The sequence below is a fragment of the Pristis pectinata genome, chromosome 4 (genome assembly GCF_009764475.1).
Source record: "Pristis pectinata isolate sPriPec2 chromosome 4, sPriPec2.1.pri, whole genome shotgun sequence".
Taxonomy (NCBI): Eukaryota; Metazoa; Chordata; class Chondrichthyes; order Rhinopristiformes; family Pristidae; genus Pristis; species Pristis pectinata.
Window position 1 is genome coordinate 31,958,641 of NC_067408.1, and position 14,889 is coordinate 31,973,529.

Genomic DNA, 14,889 nt, shown 5'->3' on the forward strand with positions numbered 1-14,889 from the left:
TTAATTTATGATTACCTTACTTTACTGAAGAAGTAGATTTACCATGAGCTGTCCTTGAAACTGGTTCTATGCATTTCTGTGCCTGCATTACTATGCTCATTACTGGCTTCTCTGCTGCTATTTAAGGGACAGGGCAGGACCAGAAGGGTTAATTTGGTGTTGCTCATTTTAATCTACGTCTGCTTTCGTCCAGCCATATCTCTATTGCTGGGTAGTTGCATAATATATTCACTGATTTGAAAGAGACATTTTTAGGAAGCAATAACACACCATGGTTACTGAAGGATATGAGCTGAGCCTTCAACCAACATGCTCCACCTCTACCTTTACCAAGTTTTTAAACATTTGCTCATATACAAGTCTGTTCTGTAATTCACCAAAATACACCTCCCTCAAAGTGACTCTCTAAATCATCAGAGCTTGACATTACTACACTGGTAATCCTCCAGGCAGAATGAGTGATACTAACCATCTTGTGCCGGCTTCACAAAAGCTATCAAGTCTACAATTCTCTCTTTGGAGCACTTAGAGCAGTAGTAGAACAGAGCTAAGTACTAAATGTGTCAGTGCCATTGGTCATGTATAGGCTGAGTGAATAACTAAGTGAATGGAGAAACAAGAATAAGGAAGGCACTGTTCACCTTGAACTTGGGATGCGTTTATCTTCACATCTATTCCCTTCGCTTCAGGCCCCTAAGTGTTGACTATAGCATTTTCATATTAAATGTGTTTTATAATATATACATTACTCTGCCTCACAAGAAAAGTTTGAAAAATCATTGAGTGACAGCCAAGTGTCTTCTTCAACTTCTGTTTGTTTATAAGTAAATGAATATGTACCATCGTGAAGATCAGCTGCATGCAGAGTTGCTTTGTGCAGTGATAGTTTCAAAATGCTAATTGCAGCAACAGTTACTGGATATTGTGCAGAAGCAGCTTGGAAACTCTTGTTTTCTCTGGTTGAGAGGAAATGGTATACCTTTCTTATCTGTATGTTACAGTGCAATGTCGACCAACTTTACCTTGGAAGAGGTCCCGAGACTAGTTTTTTCTCCAACTGCTACTACAGTCTGGACATTTGTCATTATTGTTGTTTTCAATTACCACTTCTTGCCAGCTCCTGAAAATGACTTTTGACAGGCTGCCGTCCTGTGAGATCTTGCAGTACTTCTCTCCACAAGCAGCTTCAAACAAACCTCAGCAAATGTAGTGATTAACCCCTTTCTATAGATATTAGTGCAAGACTTGGCTCAGTGCTCCTATTCCTACAAATGAGGCAAAAGGTTCTGTGTTTAGATTTACTCCACATATCGGAGCACATAAATCATGGCAGTTGCTTTAGTGCAGTACTGAGGAAGCGTTGTACTGATGGCAATGTCCTCTTTTAGATGAATGGTAATAATGCCCTTATTATGATATAAAAATCTCATAGCAGTACTCAGAACAGCAGGACCATTGTCCCCAGTGCAAAGGCTAATATTTATTTCTCAACCAACAGTGATAAATCAATTATTTTGTCATTATCTCATTGATATTTCTCAGCCTTGCTCCGCACAACTTAGCTGTTGTGCTTGCTTACATTACAACGGTGACTGCACTTCAAAAATAATTCAGAGGAATCGGCTATATAAAGAGGTCATGAAGATTATTACTTTATTCATTTGGAAAACAGCCAAATGAAGCAACTCTCAAGACCGAACTACATTGCTTAATGATTCCTGTTTCCTATTATTGTCTGCCCCTGCTGAAGCAGGATCCTGAATGCAGGTCCAGTTATCACATTAAGCAGGTAAATAAGGCTGATTTGATGAATCCCTGCATTCTCACCTCCAGTATAGCTAGATCTTATTAAATATGATTTCACTACTGCAACATATCATCACTTTAGTTTGCAATAGGAGCATTTTCCCCATCTTTCACCTTTGCATTCATTGCTAGCTTTGGTTTCAACTCCATTCAAATATTTGATCCAACTCATTTAAAAAGGCAAAGCAAATCAGTGTAAGTGTAATATACATTGTTAATAGAATTAAGAATCACCATAGGAGATATATATAAATGTTTTATAAATTTTTTTTTAATGTGACTTCTTTTATGTGCAATGTGTCTTTTCACAGAAATTAGATCAAACTTGCACATGTAGAATCCTTAAATCAAACAAACCACAATATTTGAAAAATACTGGCTACTTCTGTACTTTTGAATTGTATTCAATTATAAAAAAGCCTTCTCTAATACATAATGTGATGACAAATAGGAAGAGCAGCTGAGTCACATGAGACCAAACGGAGACAGATTACAACGGAATTGGCAGAACACAGTGCTCAACCTCCTGGGAAGAATGTCAAATCTAAAGAAGCAGAGGAATACCGACTTAAAGAACATTATTTAATATTTGAGGTGAGAATGCTATTTGAAATGCAAGAATCTAATAGAAGTGTAGTGTTAGGCCACTGAACATCAAATGATATCCTGTGATGTTACAAAAGAGAAATGGCAGTTAAGCCGTGATTTATTTGGCATTCAAGACTAATCATGATACACCTTTGCAAACCTTCAATCTACAGCAGTTGAAAGTCGTGCTAAAAAGGCCATTTTTACCAATTTAAGTATTTATATGCAAAAATGTTAAAAGGAATGGTTACGGCCTGATGTAAATTCTTGGAGAAATAGACTTCTGGTTTCCAGTTACAGCATCATTGTAAATTAATTCACAAGGAATTATTAATGTTATCTTAAGTTGCACTCAGACTAATTCTTCTGCCAATATGAAAAAACTGTATTGTGAAGATCAAAGGGTAAACATTGCCTGGGTTGACTGCACTGAATGAACACCAGAATATCAGCTACCTAATCCATGCCCCTCCCAAAAGTTGGTTCTATTACTTTCATGGAATAAAATATTTCTATTGCCCTCAGGTTCACCTCTGTTTTTTTTCCTGCAGCCACACTCCCCATTTATGGCTCTGTGTTTCCTATCCTGTTGAAGGCTTAAACTGCCATAGCTATTCCATGAGGCATCATGGGCTACAAGCAACAATTAGGCTTCGGGTAGCAGATACTGAAGCCCCAACCCCAGACCTTCCTGATGGCCTTTTTGGTCTTTAATCTTCTTTTAATTGTCTCTGATAACATAAAACGTTTAAGAAGAGTTCAAGCAGAATAAATAACCAAAACATAAAGATTACTTAAAACATTTACTTAATTTTACTAGTTTCTGTTAGCTTTAATTCAACACTAAGTAAACTAAAGAAGGTTAAAAAAAATCATTGAACTTTTTAATCAATGCTGACAATACCATTAAAATAAATAGGGTTGTGCTTCTTATCCCAGTTAGTCAACTCTGGCATAAAGCTGAGGGGTCAGATGTTTGTACTCTACCCTAGACCAGAGCTGTGTCCCGTGATGGTGTGGCATCTGACAACCAGTTTGTTTCTGACTTTGGCATTGCAGTGAGCAGGTGCAAAGCCAAAGAACAGTGTGTCTTTGTGATATTGTCAGTCACAGATGAACATGTTTGACCTAATGTTGGGGGGATGGCAGGATGGTTGCCATGACGGCCTGATACTCAGACATCCAATCAACACTAGCAGCCAGTGGGAATTTCACTCCCTGATTGGCAGTTACTGAGCTGTTGTTGGAGAAATAACAATCTTGCAACCTCTATTACTCACTATTTAATTACATAGATGGAAAATTGCATTTGAAGACCCACAATTTCCCAACTAATGTTTATTGTGAGCAACAGATTTACAATGAGCACCTAATTAGGAACAAAATCCTTGTATAACAAAGATCACATTCAATGATTATGGAACCACTTTCTTGGTATATAAAAAAACAATAGAGAGTAGTCTGCATTGCAATAAAACATTCAAATTAAAGATAATTGTACATGATGTTATGTCTTTTCAAGCTAATGGCAGTGTTCCACGATATTTTATTGTCATGTTTGAATTAATTCTCCATTCTCTTCATACAATTATGCAAACATTTTAGTAAAGATAACATTTGTGTGACAGAATAACTACTTGTAAAATCCTGTTATGTAACACCCCACACAGTAATTGACTCTTTAATTTATTCTGTCCTACTTTTACCTGAACCATTTGCACATTTGAACAAATTTATGGTCTTCAAACCAGCATTTCTGTGGGTAATCTCCTCAATACATTAATAATCTTTGTGCAGGGCACTTTATTGATCTAGACTAGAATTTCTCTTGGTGAATGTTTTTCAGTGACAGGATTTAGGAATTGATTAACAGTGGCTGCCTTGGTTGTCTACCAACAATGTTCTTTTTCATGAAAACTGTCCAGAGAGTTTCATTAGTGAAAGTAACTCCATAATGAGTCAGATTGTGCTGATTAGTTCTATAGAGAAATGCAGCTAGCTGCAGTGCACGTTAGTGTATTCTAGACTTCTGGACCTGCACAATGTACCATGGAATTACTAGTACACCGGAGATCAGATGCAGGTACACCTGACCTTTCGGTCTGACTCTGAATACATCCGAGGGTGTTCCATAACATGCTGAGCTAAGGAGTTTATGCATACACTAGCCATAGCCAGCATATCTAGTGCAATCTATTCATTTGAATGTATTCAATGCAAGAGAAGTTTAGTAAGTTTTTTGTTATTTTTGCCTATTCCACTCAATGTTTTTGCTTTTGATTTACGAAAAGAATGATGTACCTTAAAATTAGTGTTTTTTTTAAAGTGAAGCAGAACTTTGATAAGTGTGAGGAAGGCCTCCAAGATAATACACTTCTGCTTCTGCTCTCTCCAGTACTTTCTTGTGCACTTCATAAACAGCTCGAGCAGAACATCTCCAATGTGCAGTGAAATCTGGTCCAGCAGTTGTTAAATCTTTTTCTCAGAAAACATGACAACAAAAAGATAGACATTGACCAGCAACCTCAAATCGGCAAATGGCCTTGAATTAATGGATAAACCCTTTACATAATGTTGCTATTCTAGGCCATTATGTAACAAGGCTGAAACTATTATGTGGTGCTTGGATATGTCATTTAAAGACCTAATCTTCAGCAATGGCCAACTCCACTTACAGGATAGTCACAGAACAGAGGCCTCAAGGCATTGGGAGCTGCACAGTGGCAAAAGATTAATGCAACTATGATGTAATACAGGGCAGTGGTGGAGTAAGTGCATTTAGCAGATTGGATAAAAAAAATGGTCGAATGAATGAACCAGCTTTCTTAACCCATTTTTCCAAGCTCTAAGGCATTTCCTTGCAAAAGTAAAATGGCTTTTGTGTGAATTATTACCTCAACTTACATTTTCCTCAATTTCCTCATTTTCATTCCGCATCTGGAGATTTCCTCAGTCCTTCTCTGTCACAGGATATCAGACAAGAGAGAAAAAGTATTCTGTAGGTCAGGTAATACCAGTATGCCACTGGATACATCATTAATCTACAGCCAGATAATACCAGAATTTCTGTGGATACATCTTTAATCTACCAGTTGTATCTACAAACCCACATTGCCATGTAGGGCTTTCTTCACTGCTTGATAATGCCTTGCTGCAGTAATGGATAGGAAAATCCTTCAGCAATACCACGTAAAGGGTTTAAGCATTAATTCTAGGCTGTTTGTTAATTTGAGGTTGTTGGTCAACTGTCTCTTTGTTGTCCTGTTTTCTGATAATGAAATACAAGGAGATTTAACTCTGCTTGACTGGACTTCTCTGCTTGTCAAAGGTTTTCTACTTGGGCTACCTTTACAGCTGAAAATACAGGAGAGAGCATGAATAGAGGAGTGTCTCCAGGACACCATAACCACATCTTTTTCAGGCACCAACTCTTCAGGGGAGCAATGTTGTGTAGTGTTCTTAAGTGGTTTTATTCCCCTGAAGGTGAAAAGATTCGATCTTCTGTCTATTAACTGTACCAGGACTTCCAAGGTGATGAAATAAAATCAGATGGCCTGTCAGTCTTTCAGACTATCAGTTTGTTCTGAAATTCTGCATTCTGTCTACACTAAGCTTCATCTCCCCTGCTGGTTTTAAGTGGCATCACCCTGAAATGACATTCAGCTGATTAATAGTATCTGTCTGCCATATTATAATGAGGTGACAGCACTAATTTCACATGCTGCCTGGGATCAAGCAAATAGGCCTGTGAATTGCAAACTCAAATGAAAAGCAAATTGAAAGGATTCTTCAGTGGAAGTCATAGTTAGCCTCCTCATCTTGTATTACTGTGTCACATACCTCAAGATCAGAGAAAGTGTTAATTACAATACATTGGGATTTTCCAAGGTCATCAGCATCTGCTGTATGTTCCGCAATTTTCCAGTATAAAGAACCTTATTATAACATTGATGCATGAACATTGGTGGAGTTATGGATAGTGAGGAAAGTGTCAAGAATACAGCAGGATGTAGATGTGGAAATTTGAATGGAGAAATGACAGATGGAGTTTAATCCAGACGTGTAAGGCAACGCATTATGGGAGGTCAAATGCAAGAGGGAAGGAGGACCTTAGGCACATTGATGTACAGAGGGATCTTGGTATCCAAGTCCATACCTCCATGAATGTGGCAACACAAGTAGATAGAGTGGTAAAGAAGGCGTATGGCATGCTTGCCTTCATCGCTAGGGGCACTGAGTGCAAGAGTCAGGAAGTCATGTTGCAGTTGTATAAAACTTTGGTTAGGCCTCACTTGGAGTATTGAGTGCAGTTCTGATCGCCCCATTACAGGAAGGATGTGGAGGTTTAGGAGAGGGTTCAGAATGGGTTTACCAGGATACTGCCTGGATTAGAAGGTATTAGCTATAAGGAGAGGTTGGACAAACTTGGGTTGTTTTCTCTGGAGCGTTGGAGGCTGAGGAGAAACCTGATAGAAGTTTATAAAATTATAAGAGGCATAGATAGGGTAGACAAGCAGAATACTTTTTTTTCAGGTTAGAAATGTCAAATACTAGAGGCCATAGCTTTAAGGTGAGATAGGGGAAAGTTTTAAAAGGGATGTGCGGGGCAAGTTTTACAGAGTGGTGGGTGCCTGAAACGCTTTGCCAAGGGTGGTAGTGGAAGCAGGCACAATAATGGTGTTCAAGAGGCTTTTATATAGGCACATGAATACTTAGGGAATGGAAGGATATGGATCATGTGCAGGCAGAAGGGATTAGTTTAATTTGGCATCATGTTCAGCCCAGACATTGTGATCCAAAGGGCCTGTTACGGTGCGGTGCTGTGCTGTTCTATGTTCTATTAAGGACATGGGATAATTCTCAATATCTCAGTTTCAGCCAGCATGGACATGCTGATCAAAGAACCCTTCATTTTGTACTGCAAAACACCTATGATGCTATGACTTAAATGGTGAACTTGAAGGTGACAGCAATGAAATGCAAGTGGCAACAACAGAAATAGCAGAATCCAGTTCAAGTTCTCCTTCAGCTGCAGATCCAAAGGATTCAACTCTTATTGGCAATGTTAATGAGAGAAGTTATTCAGCAGAAGATTTGGATCATGGAGAAATTTGTTCGCCATATTCAGGACGACCTCCTGGACTATAAGTCACCTTCTTAAGAAGATCTGACAGTTAGACTCCTATTTATATTGTGCCATTTATAGAATGCCTTTAATGTAGAAAATCATTCTTATAAATTATGGTCAATTTGCAATTTAATTTCAGGTCACAGAAATTAAATTGCCAATTGACCATAATTTATAAGAATGACAGCAAGAACAACGTCATAAATAATACTGAGGAAGCTTTTAAAGAGAGGGAGTGAGTGGCAAGGTAAATAATTTAAGAAACATGTTTTAATCCACCATTTTAGGTGCAGTAAGATTTCTTACAGGGCAGCTCGAATATTTGGTCCCTATGTTGCACTGGTAAAGTTCTTCTGGTCAGCACTGGGTTAGCTGCATTTTCCTTTAGAACATAGAGCAGTACTGCACAGGAGCAGGCCCCTGAACCCACCATGTCTGCGCTGACCTAAACTAATCCCATCTGCCTGTTTCTAATCCGTACCCCTCTATTTCCTGCTTGTTCATGTGTCTGCCTAAATGCCTCTTAAACATTGTTATGGTATCTGCTTGTACAATTTCTTCTTGAAGTGCTTTTTTTTACCACTTTGTGTGTAAAAAAAAACTTGCCTCTGAGATCTCCTTTAAACATTTCCCCTCTCACTTTAAATCTATGCTCTCCTACTATTTGACATTTCCATCCAAGGAAAAACACTCTGCCTATCTACGCCTCTCATAATTTTATATTCTCATATCAGGTCGCCCCTCAGCCTCTGATGCTCCAGAGAAAACAATCCCAAGTTTGTCCAACCTCTCCTTATAGCTAATACCCCAATCTAGGCAACATCCTGGTAGGCCTCTTCCGCACCCTCTCCAGAGGCCCTATATCTTTCCTGTAATGTGGTGACCAGAACTGCACCCGATACTCCAAATGTGGCCTAATCAAAGTTTTGTATAGCTGCAATATTAATTCCAAATCTTTATTCTCAATGCCCTGAATAATGAAGTCATGCATGCTGTACGCTTTCTTCACAATCCTATCCACTTGCATTGCCACTTTCAGGGAGCTGTGGACTTGCACCCCAAGATCCCTCTGTACATCAATGTGCCTAAGGGTCCTCCTTCCCTCTTGCATTTGACCTCCCATAATGCGTTGCCTTACACGTCTGGATTAAACTCCATCTGTCATTTCTCCATTCAAATTTCCACATCTACATCCTGCTGTATTCTTTGACAACTTTCCTCACTATCCATAACTCCACCAATGTTCATGCCATCAATGTTATAATAAGGTTTCTTTATACTGGAAAATTGCGGAACATACAGCAGATGCTGATGACCTTGGAAAATCCCAATGGTATTGTAATTAACACTTTCTCTGATCTTGAGGTATGTGACACAGTAATACAAGATGAGGAGGCTAACTATGACTTCCACTGAAGAATCCTTTCAATTTGCTTTTCATTTGAGTTTGCAATTCACAGGCCTATTTGCTTGATCCCAGGCAGCATGTGAAATTAGTGCTGTCACCTCATTATAATATGGCAGACAGATACTATTAATCAGCTGAATGTCATTTCAGGGTGATGCCACTTAAAACCAGCAGGGGAGATGAAGCTTAGTGTAGACAGAATGCAGAATTTCAGAACAAACTGATAGTCTGAAAGACTGACAGGCCATCTGGATTTTATTTCATCACCTTGGAAGTCCTGGTACAGTTAATAGACAGAAGATCGAATCTTTTCACCTTCAGGGGAATAAAACCACTTAAGAAACACTACACAACATTGCTCCCCTGAAGAGTTGGTGCCTGAAAAAGATGTGGTTATGGTGTCCTGGATAATACACTCCTCTATTCATGCTCTCTCCTGTATTTTCAGCTGTAAAGGTAGCCCAAGTAGAAAACCTTTGACAAGCAGAGAAGTCCAGTCAAGCAGAGTTAAATCTCCTTGTATTTCATTATCAGAAAACAGGACAACAAAGAGACAGTTGACCAACAACCTCAAATTAACAAACAGCCTAGAATTAATGCTTAAACCCTTTACGTGGTATTGCTGAAGGATTTTCCTATCCATTACTGCAGCAAGGCATTATCAAGCAGTGAAGAAAGCCCTACATGGCAATGTGGGTTTGTAGATACAACTGGTAGATTAAAGATGTATCCACAGAAATTCTGGTATTATCTGGCTGTAGATTAATGATGTATCCAGTGGCATACTGGTATTACCTGACCTACAGAATACTTTTTTCTCTCTTGTCTGATATCCTGTGACAGAGAAGGACTGAGGGAAATCTCCAGATGCGGAATGAAAATGAGGAAATTGAGGAAAATGTGTAAGTTGAGGTAATAATTCACAACAAAAGCCATTTTACTTTTGCAAGGAAATGCCTTAGAGCTTGGAAAAATGGGTTAAGAAAGCTGGTTCATTCATTCGGACCATTTTTTTTATCCAATCTGCTAAATGCACTTACTCCACCACTGCCCGGCTGTATTACATCATAGTTGCATTAATCTTTTGCCACTGTGCAGCTCCCAATGCCTTGAGGCCTCTGTTCTGTGACTATCCTGTAAGTGGAGTTGGCCATTGCTGAAGATTAGGTCTTTAAATGACATATCCAAGCACCACATAATAGTTTCAGCCTTGTTACATAATGGCCTAGAATAGCAACATTATGTAAAGGGTTTATCCATTAATTCAAGGCCATTTGCCGATTTGAGGTTGCTGGTCAATGTCTATCTTTTTGTTGTCATGTTTTCTGAGAAAAAGATTTAACAACTGCTGGACCAGATTTCACTGCACATTGGAGATGTTCTGCTCGAGCTGTTTATGAAGTGCACAAGAAAGTACTGGAGAGAGCAGAAGCAGAAGTGTATTATCTTGGAGGCCTTCCTCACACTTATCAAAGTTCTGCTTCACTTTAAAAAAAACACTAATTTTAAGGTACATCATTCTTTTCGTAAATCAAAAGCAAAAACATTGAGTGGAATAGGCAAAAATAAACAAAAAACTTACTAAACTTCTCTTGCATTGAATACATTCAAATGAATAGATTGCACTAGATATGCTGGCTATGGCTAGTGTATGCATAACTAACTCCTTAGCTCAGCATGTTATGGAACACCCTCGGATGTATTCAGAGTCAGACCGAAAGGTCAGGTGTACCTGCATCTGATCTCCGGTGTACTAGTAATTCCATGGTACATTGTGCAGGTCCAGAAGTCTAGAATACACTAACGTGCACTGCAGCTAGCTGCCATTTCTCTATAGAACTAATCAGCACAATCTGACTCATTATGGAGTTACTTTCACTAATGAAACTCTCTGGACAGTTTTCATGAAAAAGAACATTGTTGGTAGACAACCAAGGCAGCCACTGTTAATCAAATTCCTAAATCCTGTCACTGAAAAACATTCACCAAGAGAAATTCTAGTCTAGATCAATAAAGTGCCCTGCACAAAGATTATTAATGTATTGAGGAGATTACCCACAGAAATGCTGGTTTGAAGACCATAAATTTGTTCAAATGTGCAAATGGCTTCAGGTAAAAGTAGGACAGAATAAATTAAAGAGTCAATTACTGTGTGGGGTGTTACATAACAGGATTTTAACAAGTAGTTATTCTGTCACACAAATGTTATCTTTACTAAAATGTTTGCATAATTGTATGAAGAGAATGGGAGAATTAATTCAAACATGACAATAAAATATCGTGGAACACTGCCATTAGCTTGAAAAGACATAACATCATGTACAATTATCTTTAATTTGAATGTTTTATTGCAATGCAGACTACTCTCTATTGTTTTTTTTATATACCAAGAAAGTGGTTCCATAATTCATTGAATGTGAATCTTTTGTTATACAAGGATTTTGTTCCTAATTAGGTGCTCATTGTAAATCTGTTGCTCACAATAAACATTAGTTGGGAAATTGTGGGTCTTCAAATGCAATTTTCCATCTATGTAATTTAAATAGTGAGTAATAGAGGTTGCAAGATTGTTATTTCTCCAACAACAGCTCAGTCAACTGCCAAATCAGGGAGTGAAATTCCCACTGGCTGCTAGTGTTGATTGGATGTCTGAGTATCAGGCCGTCATGGCAACCATCCTGCCATCCCCCCAACATTAGGTCAAAACATGTTCATCTGTGACTGACAATATCACAAAGACACACTGTTCTTTGGCTTTGCACCTGCTCACTGCAATGCCAAAGTCAGAACAAACTGGTTGTCAGATGCCACACCATCACGGGACACAGCTCTGGTCTAGGGGTAGAGTACAAACATCTGACCCCTCAGCTTTATGCCAGAGTTGACTAACTGGGATAAGAAGCACAACCCTATTTATTTTAATGGTATTGTCAGCATTGATTAAAAAGTTCAATGATTTTTTTTAACCTTCTTTAGTTTACTTAGTGTTGAATTAAAGCTAACAGAAACTAGTAAAATTAAGTAAATGTTTTAAGTAATCTTTATGTTTGGGTTATTTATTCTGCTTGAACTCTTCTTAAACGTTTTATGTTATCAGAGACAATTAAAAGAAGATTAAGACCAAAAAGGCCATCAGGAAGGTCTGGGGTTGGGGCTTCAGTATCTGCTACCCGAAGCCTAATTGTTGCTTGTAGCCCATGATGCCTCATGGAATAGCTATGGCAGTTAAGCCTTCAACAGGATAGGAAACACAGAGCCATAAATGGGGAGTGTGGCTGCAGGAAAAAGAAACAGAGGTGAACCTGAGGGCAATAGAAATATTTTATTCCATGAAAGTTAATAGAACCAACTTTTGGGAGGGGCATGGATTAGGTAGCTGATATTCTGGTGTTCATTCAGTGCAGTCAACCCAGGGCAATGTTTACCCTTTGATCTTCACAATACAGTTTTTTCATATTGGCAGAAGAATTAGTCTGAGTGCAACTTAAGATAACATTAAATAAATTCCTTGTGAATTAATTTACAATGATGCTGTACTGGAAACCAGAAGTCTATTTCTTCCAAGAATTTACATCAGGCCGTAACCATTCCTTTTAACATTTTTGCATATAAATACTTAAATTGGGTAAAAATGGCCTTTCTTAGCACGACTTTCAACTGCTGTAGATTGAAGGTTTGCAAAGGTGTATCATGATTAGTCTTGAATGCCAAATAAATACACGGCTTAACTGCCATTTCTCTTTTGTAACATCACAGGATATCATTTGATGTTCAGTGGCCTAACACTACACATTCTATATAGATTCTTGCATTTCAAATAGCATTCTCACCTCAAATATTAAATAATGTTCTTTAAGTCGGTATTCCTCTGCTTCTTTAGATTTGACATTCTTCCCAGGAGGTTGAGCACTGTGTTCTGCCAATTCCGTTGTAATCTGTCTCCGTTTGGTCTCATGTGACTTCAGCTGCTCTTCCTATTTGTCATCACATTATGTATTAGAGAAGGCTTTTTTATAATTGAATACAATTCAAAAGTACAGAAGTAGCCAGTATTTTCAAATATTGTTGGTTTTGTTTGATTTAAGGATTCTACATGTGCAAGTTTGATCTAATTTCTGTGAAAAGACACCATTGCACATAAAAGAAGTCACATTAAAATTAAAAATTTATAAAACATTTATATATATCTCCTATGGTGATTCTTAATTCTATTAACAATGGTATATTACACTTACACTGATTTGCTTTGCCTTTTAAATGAGTTGGATCAAATATTTGAATGGAGTTGAAACCAAAGCTAGCAATGAAATGCAAAGGTGAAGATGGGGAAAAATGCTCCTATTGCAAACTAAAGTGATGATATGTTGCAGTAGTGAAATCATATTTAATAAGATCTAGCTATACTGGAGGTGAGAATGCAGGGATTCATCAAATTCAGCCTTATTTACCTGCTTAATGTGATAACTGGACCTGCATTCAGGATCCTGCTTCAGCAGGGGCAGACAATAATAGGAAACAGGAATCATTAAGCAATGTAGTTCGGTCTTGAGAGTTGCTTCATTTTGGCTGTTTTCCAAATGAATAAAGTAATAATCTTTCATGACCTCTTTATATAGCCGATTCCTCTGAATTATTTTTGAAGTGCAGTCACCGTTGTAATGTAAGCAAGCACAACAGCTAAGTTGTGCGGAGCAAGGCTTGAGAAAATATCAATGAGATAATGACAAAATAATTGATTTATCACTGTTGGTTGAGAAATAAATATTAGCCTTTGCACTGGGGACAATGGTCCTGCTGTTCTGAGTACTGCTATGAGATTTTTATATCATAATAAGGGCATTATGTACCATTCATCTAAAAGAGGACATTGCCATCAGTACAACGCTTCCTCAGTACTGCACTAAGCAACTGCCATGATTATGTGCTCCGATATGTGGAGTAAATCTAAACACAGAACCTTTTGCCTCATTTGTAGGAATAGGAGCACTGAGCCAAGTCTTGCACTAATATCTATAGAAAGGGGTTAATCACCTACATTTGCTGAGGTTTGTTTGAAGCTGCTTGTGGAAGAAGTACTGCAAAGATCTCACAGGACGGCAGCCTGTCAAAAGTCATTTTCAGGAGCTGGCAAGAAGTGGTAATTGAAAACAACAATAATGACAAATGTCCAGACTGTAGTAGCAGTTGGAGAAAAAACTAGTCTCGGGACCTCTTCCAAGGTAAAGTTGGTCGACATTGCACTGTAACATACAGATAAGAAAGGTATACCATTTCCTCTCAACCAGAGAAAACAAGAGTTTCCAAGCTGCTTCTGCACAATATCCAGTAACTGTTGCTGCATTAGCATTTGAAACTATCACTGCACAAAGCAACTCTGCATGCAGCTGATCTTCACGATGGTACATATTCATTTACTTATAAACAAACAGAAGTTGAAGAAGACACTTGGCTGTCACTCAATGATTTTTCAAACTTTTCTTGTGAGGCAGAGTAATGTATATATTAGAAAACACATTTAATATGAAAATGCTATAGTCAACACTTAGGGGCCTGAAGCGAAGGGAATAGATGTGAAGATAAACGCATCCCAAAGTTCAAGGTGAACAGTGCCTTCCTTATTCTTGTTTCTCCATTCACTTAGTTATTCACTCAGCCTATACATGACCAATGGCACTGACACATTTAGTACTTAGCTCTGTTCTACTACTGCTCTAAGTGCTCCAAAGAGAGAATTGTAGACTTGATAGCTTTTGTGAAGCCGGCACAAGATGGTTAGTATCACTCATTCTGCCTGGAGGAATTACCAGTGTAGTAATGTCAAGCTCTGATGATTTAGAGAGTCACTTTGAGGGAGGTGTATTTGGTGAATTACAGAACAGACTTGTATATGAGCAAATGTTTTAAAAACTTGGTAAAGGTAGAGGTGGAGCATGTTGGTTGAAGGCTCAGCTCATATCCT

The 14,889-nt window shown here is 38.2% G+C and overlaps 1 protein-coding gene across 1 annotated transcript in view; it reads right to left on the bottom strand.

The window, feature by feature from the left end:
- LOC127569185 (PH and SEC7 domain-containing protein 2-like) overlaps positions 1–14,889 on the bottom strand; it is a 130,161-nt gene that overhangs the window by 38,822 nt on the left and 76,450 nt on the right. Inside the window, exon 13 of the mRNA XM_052013579.1 lies at positions 12,761–12,904. Within this exon, the coding sequence (XP_051869539.1) occupies positions 12,761–12,904 (144 nt within the window). The remainder of the gene's footprint in view (positions 1–12,760; positions 12,905–14,889) is intronic.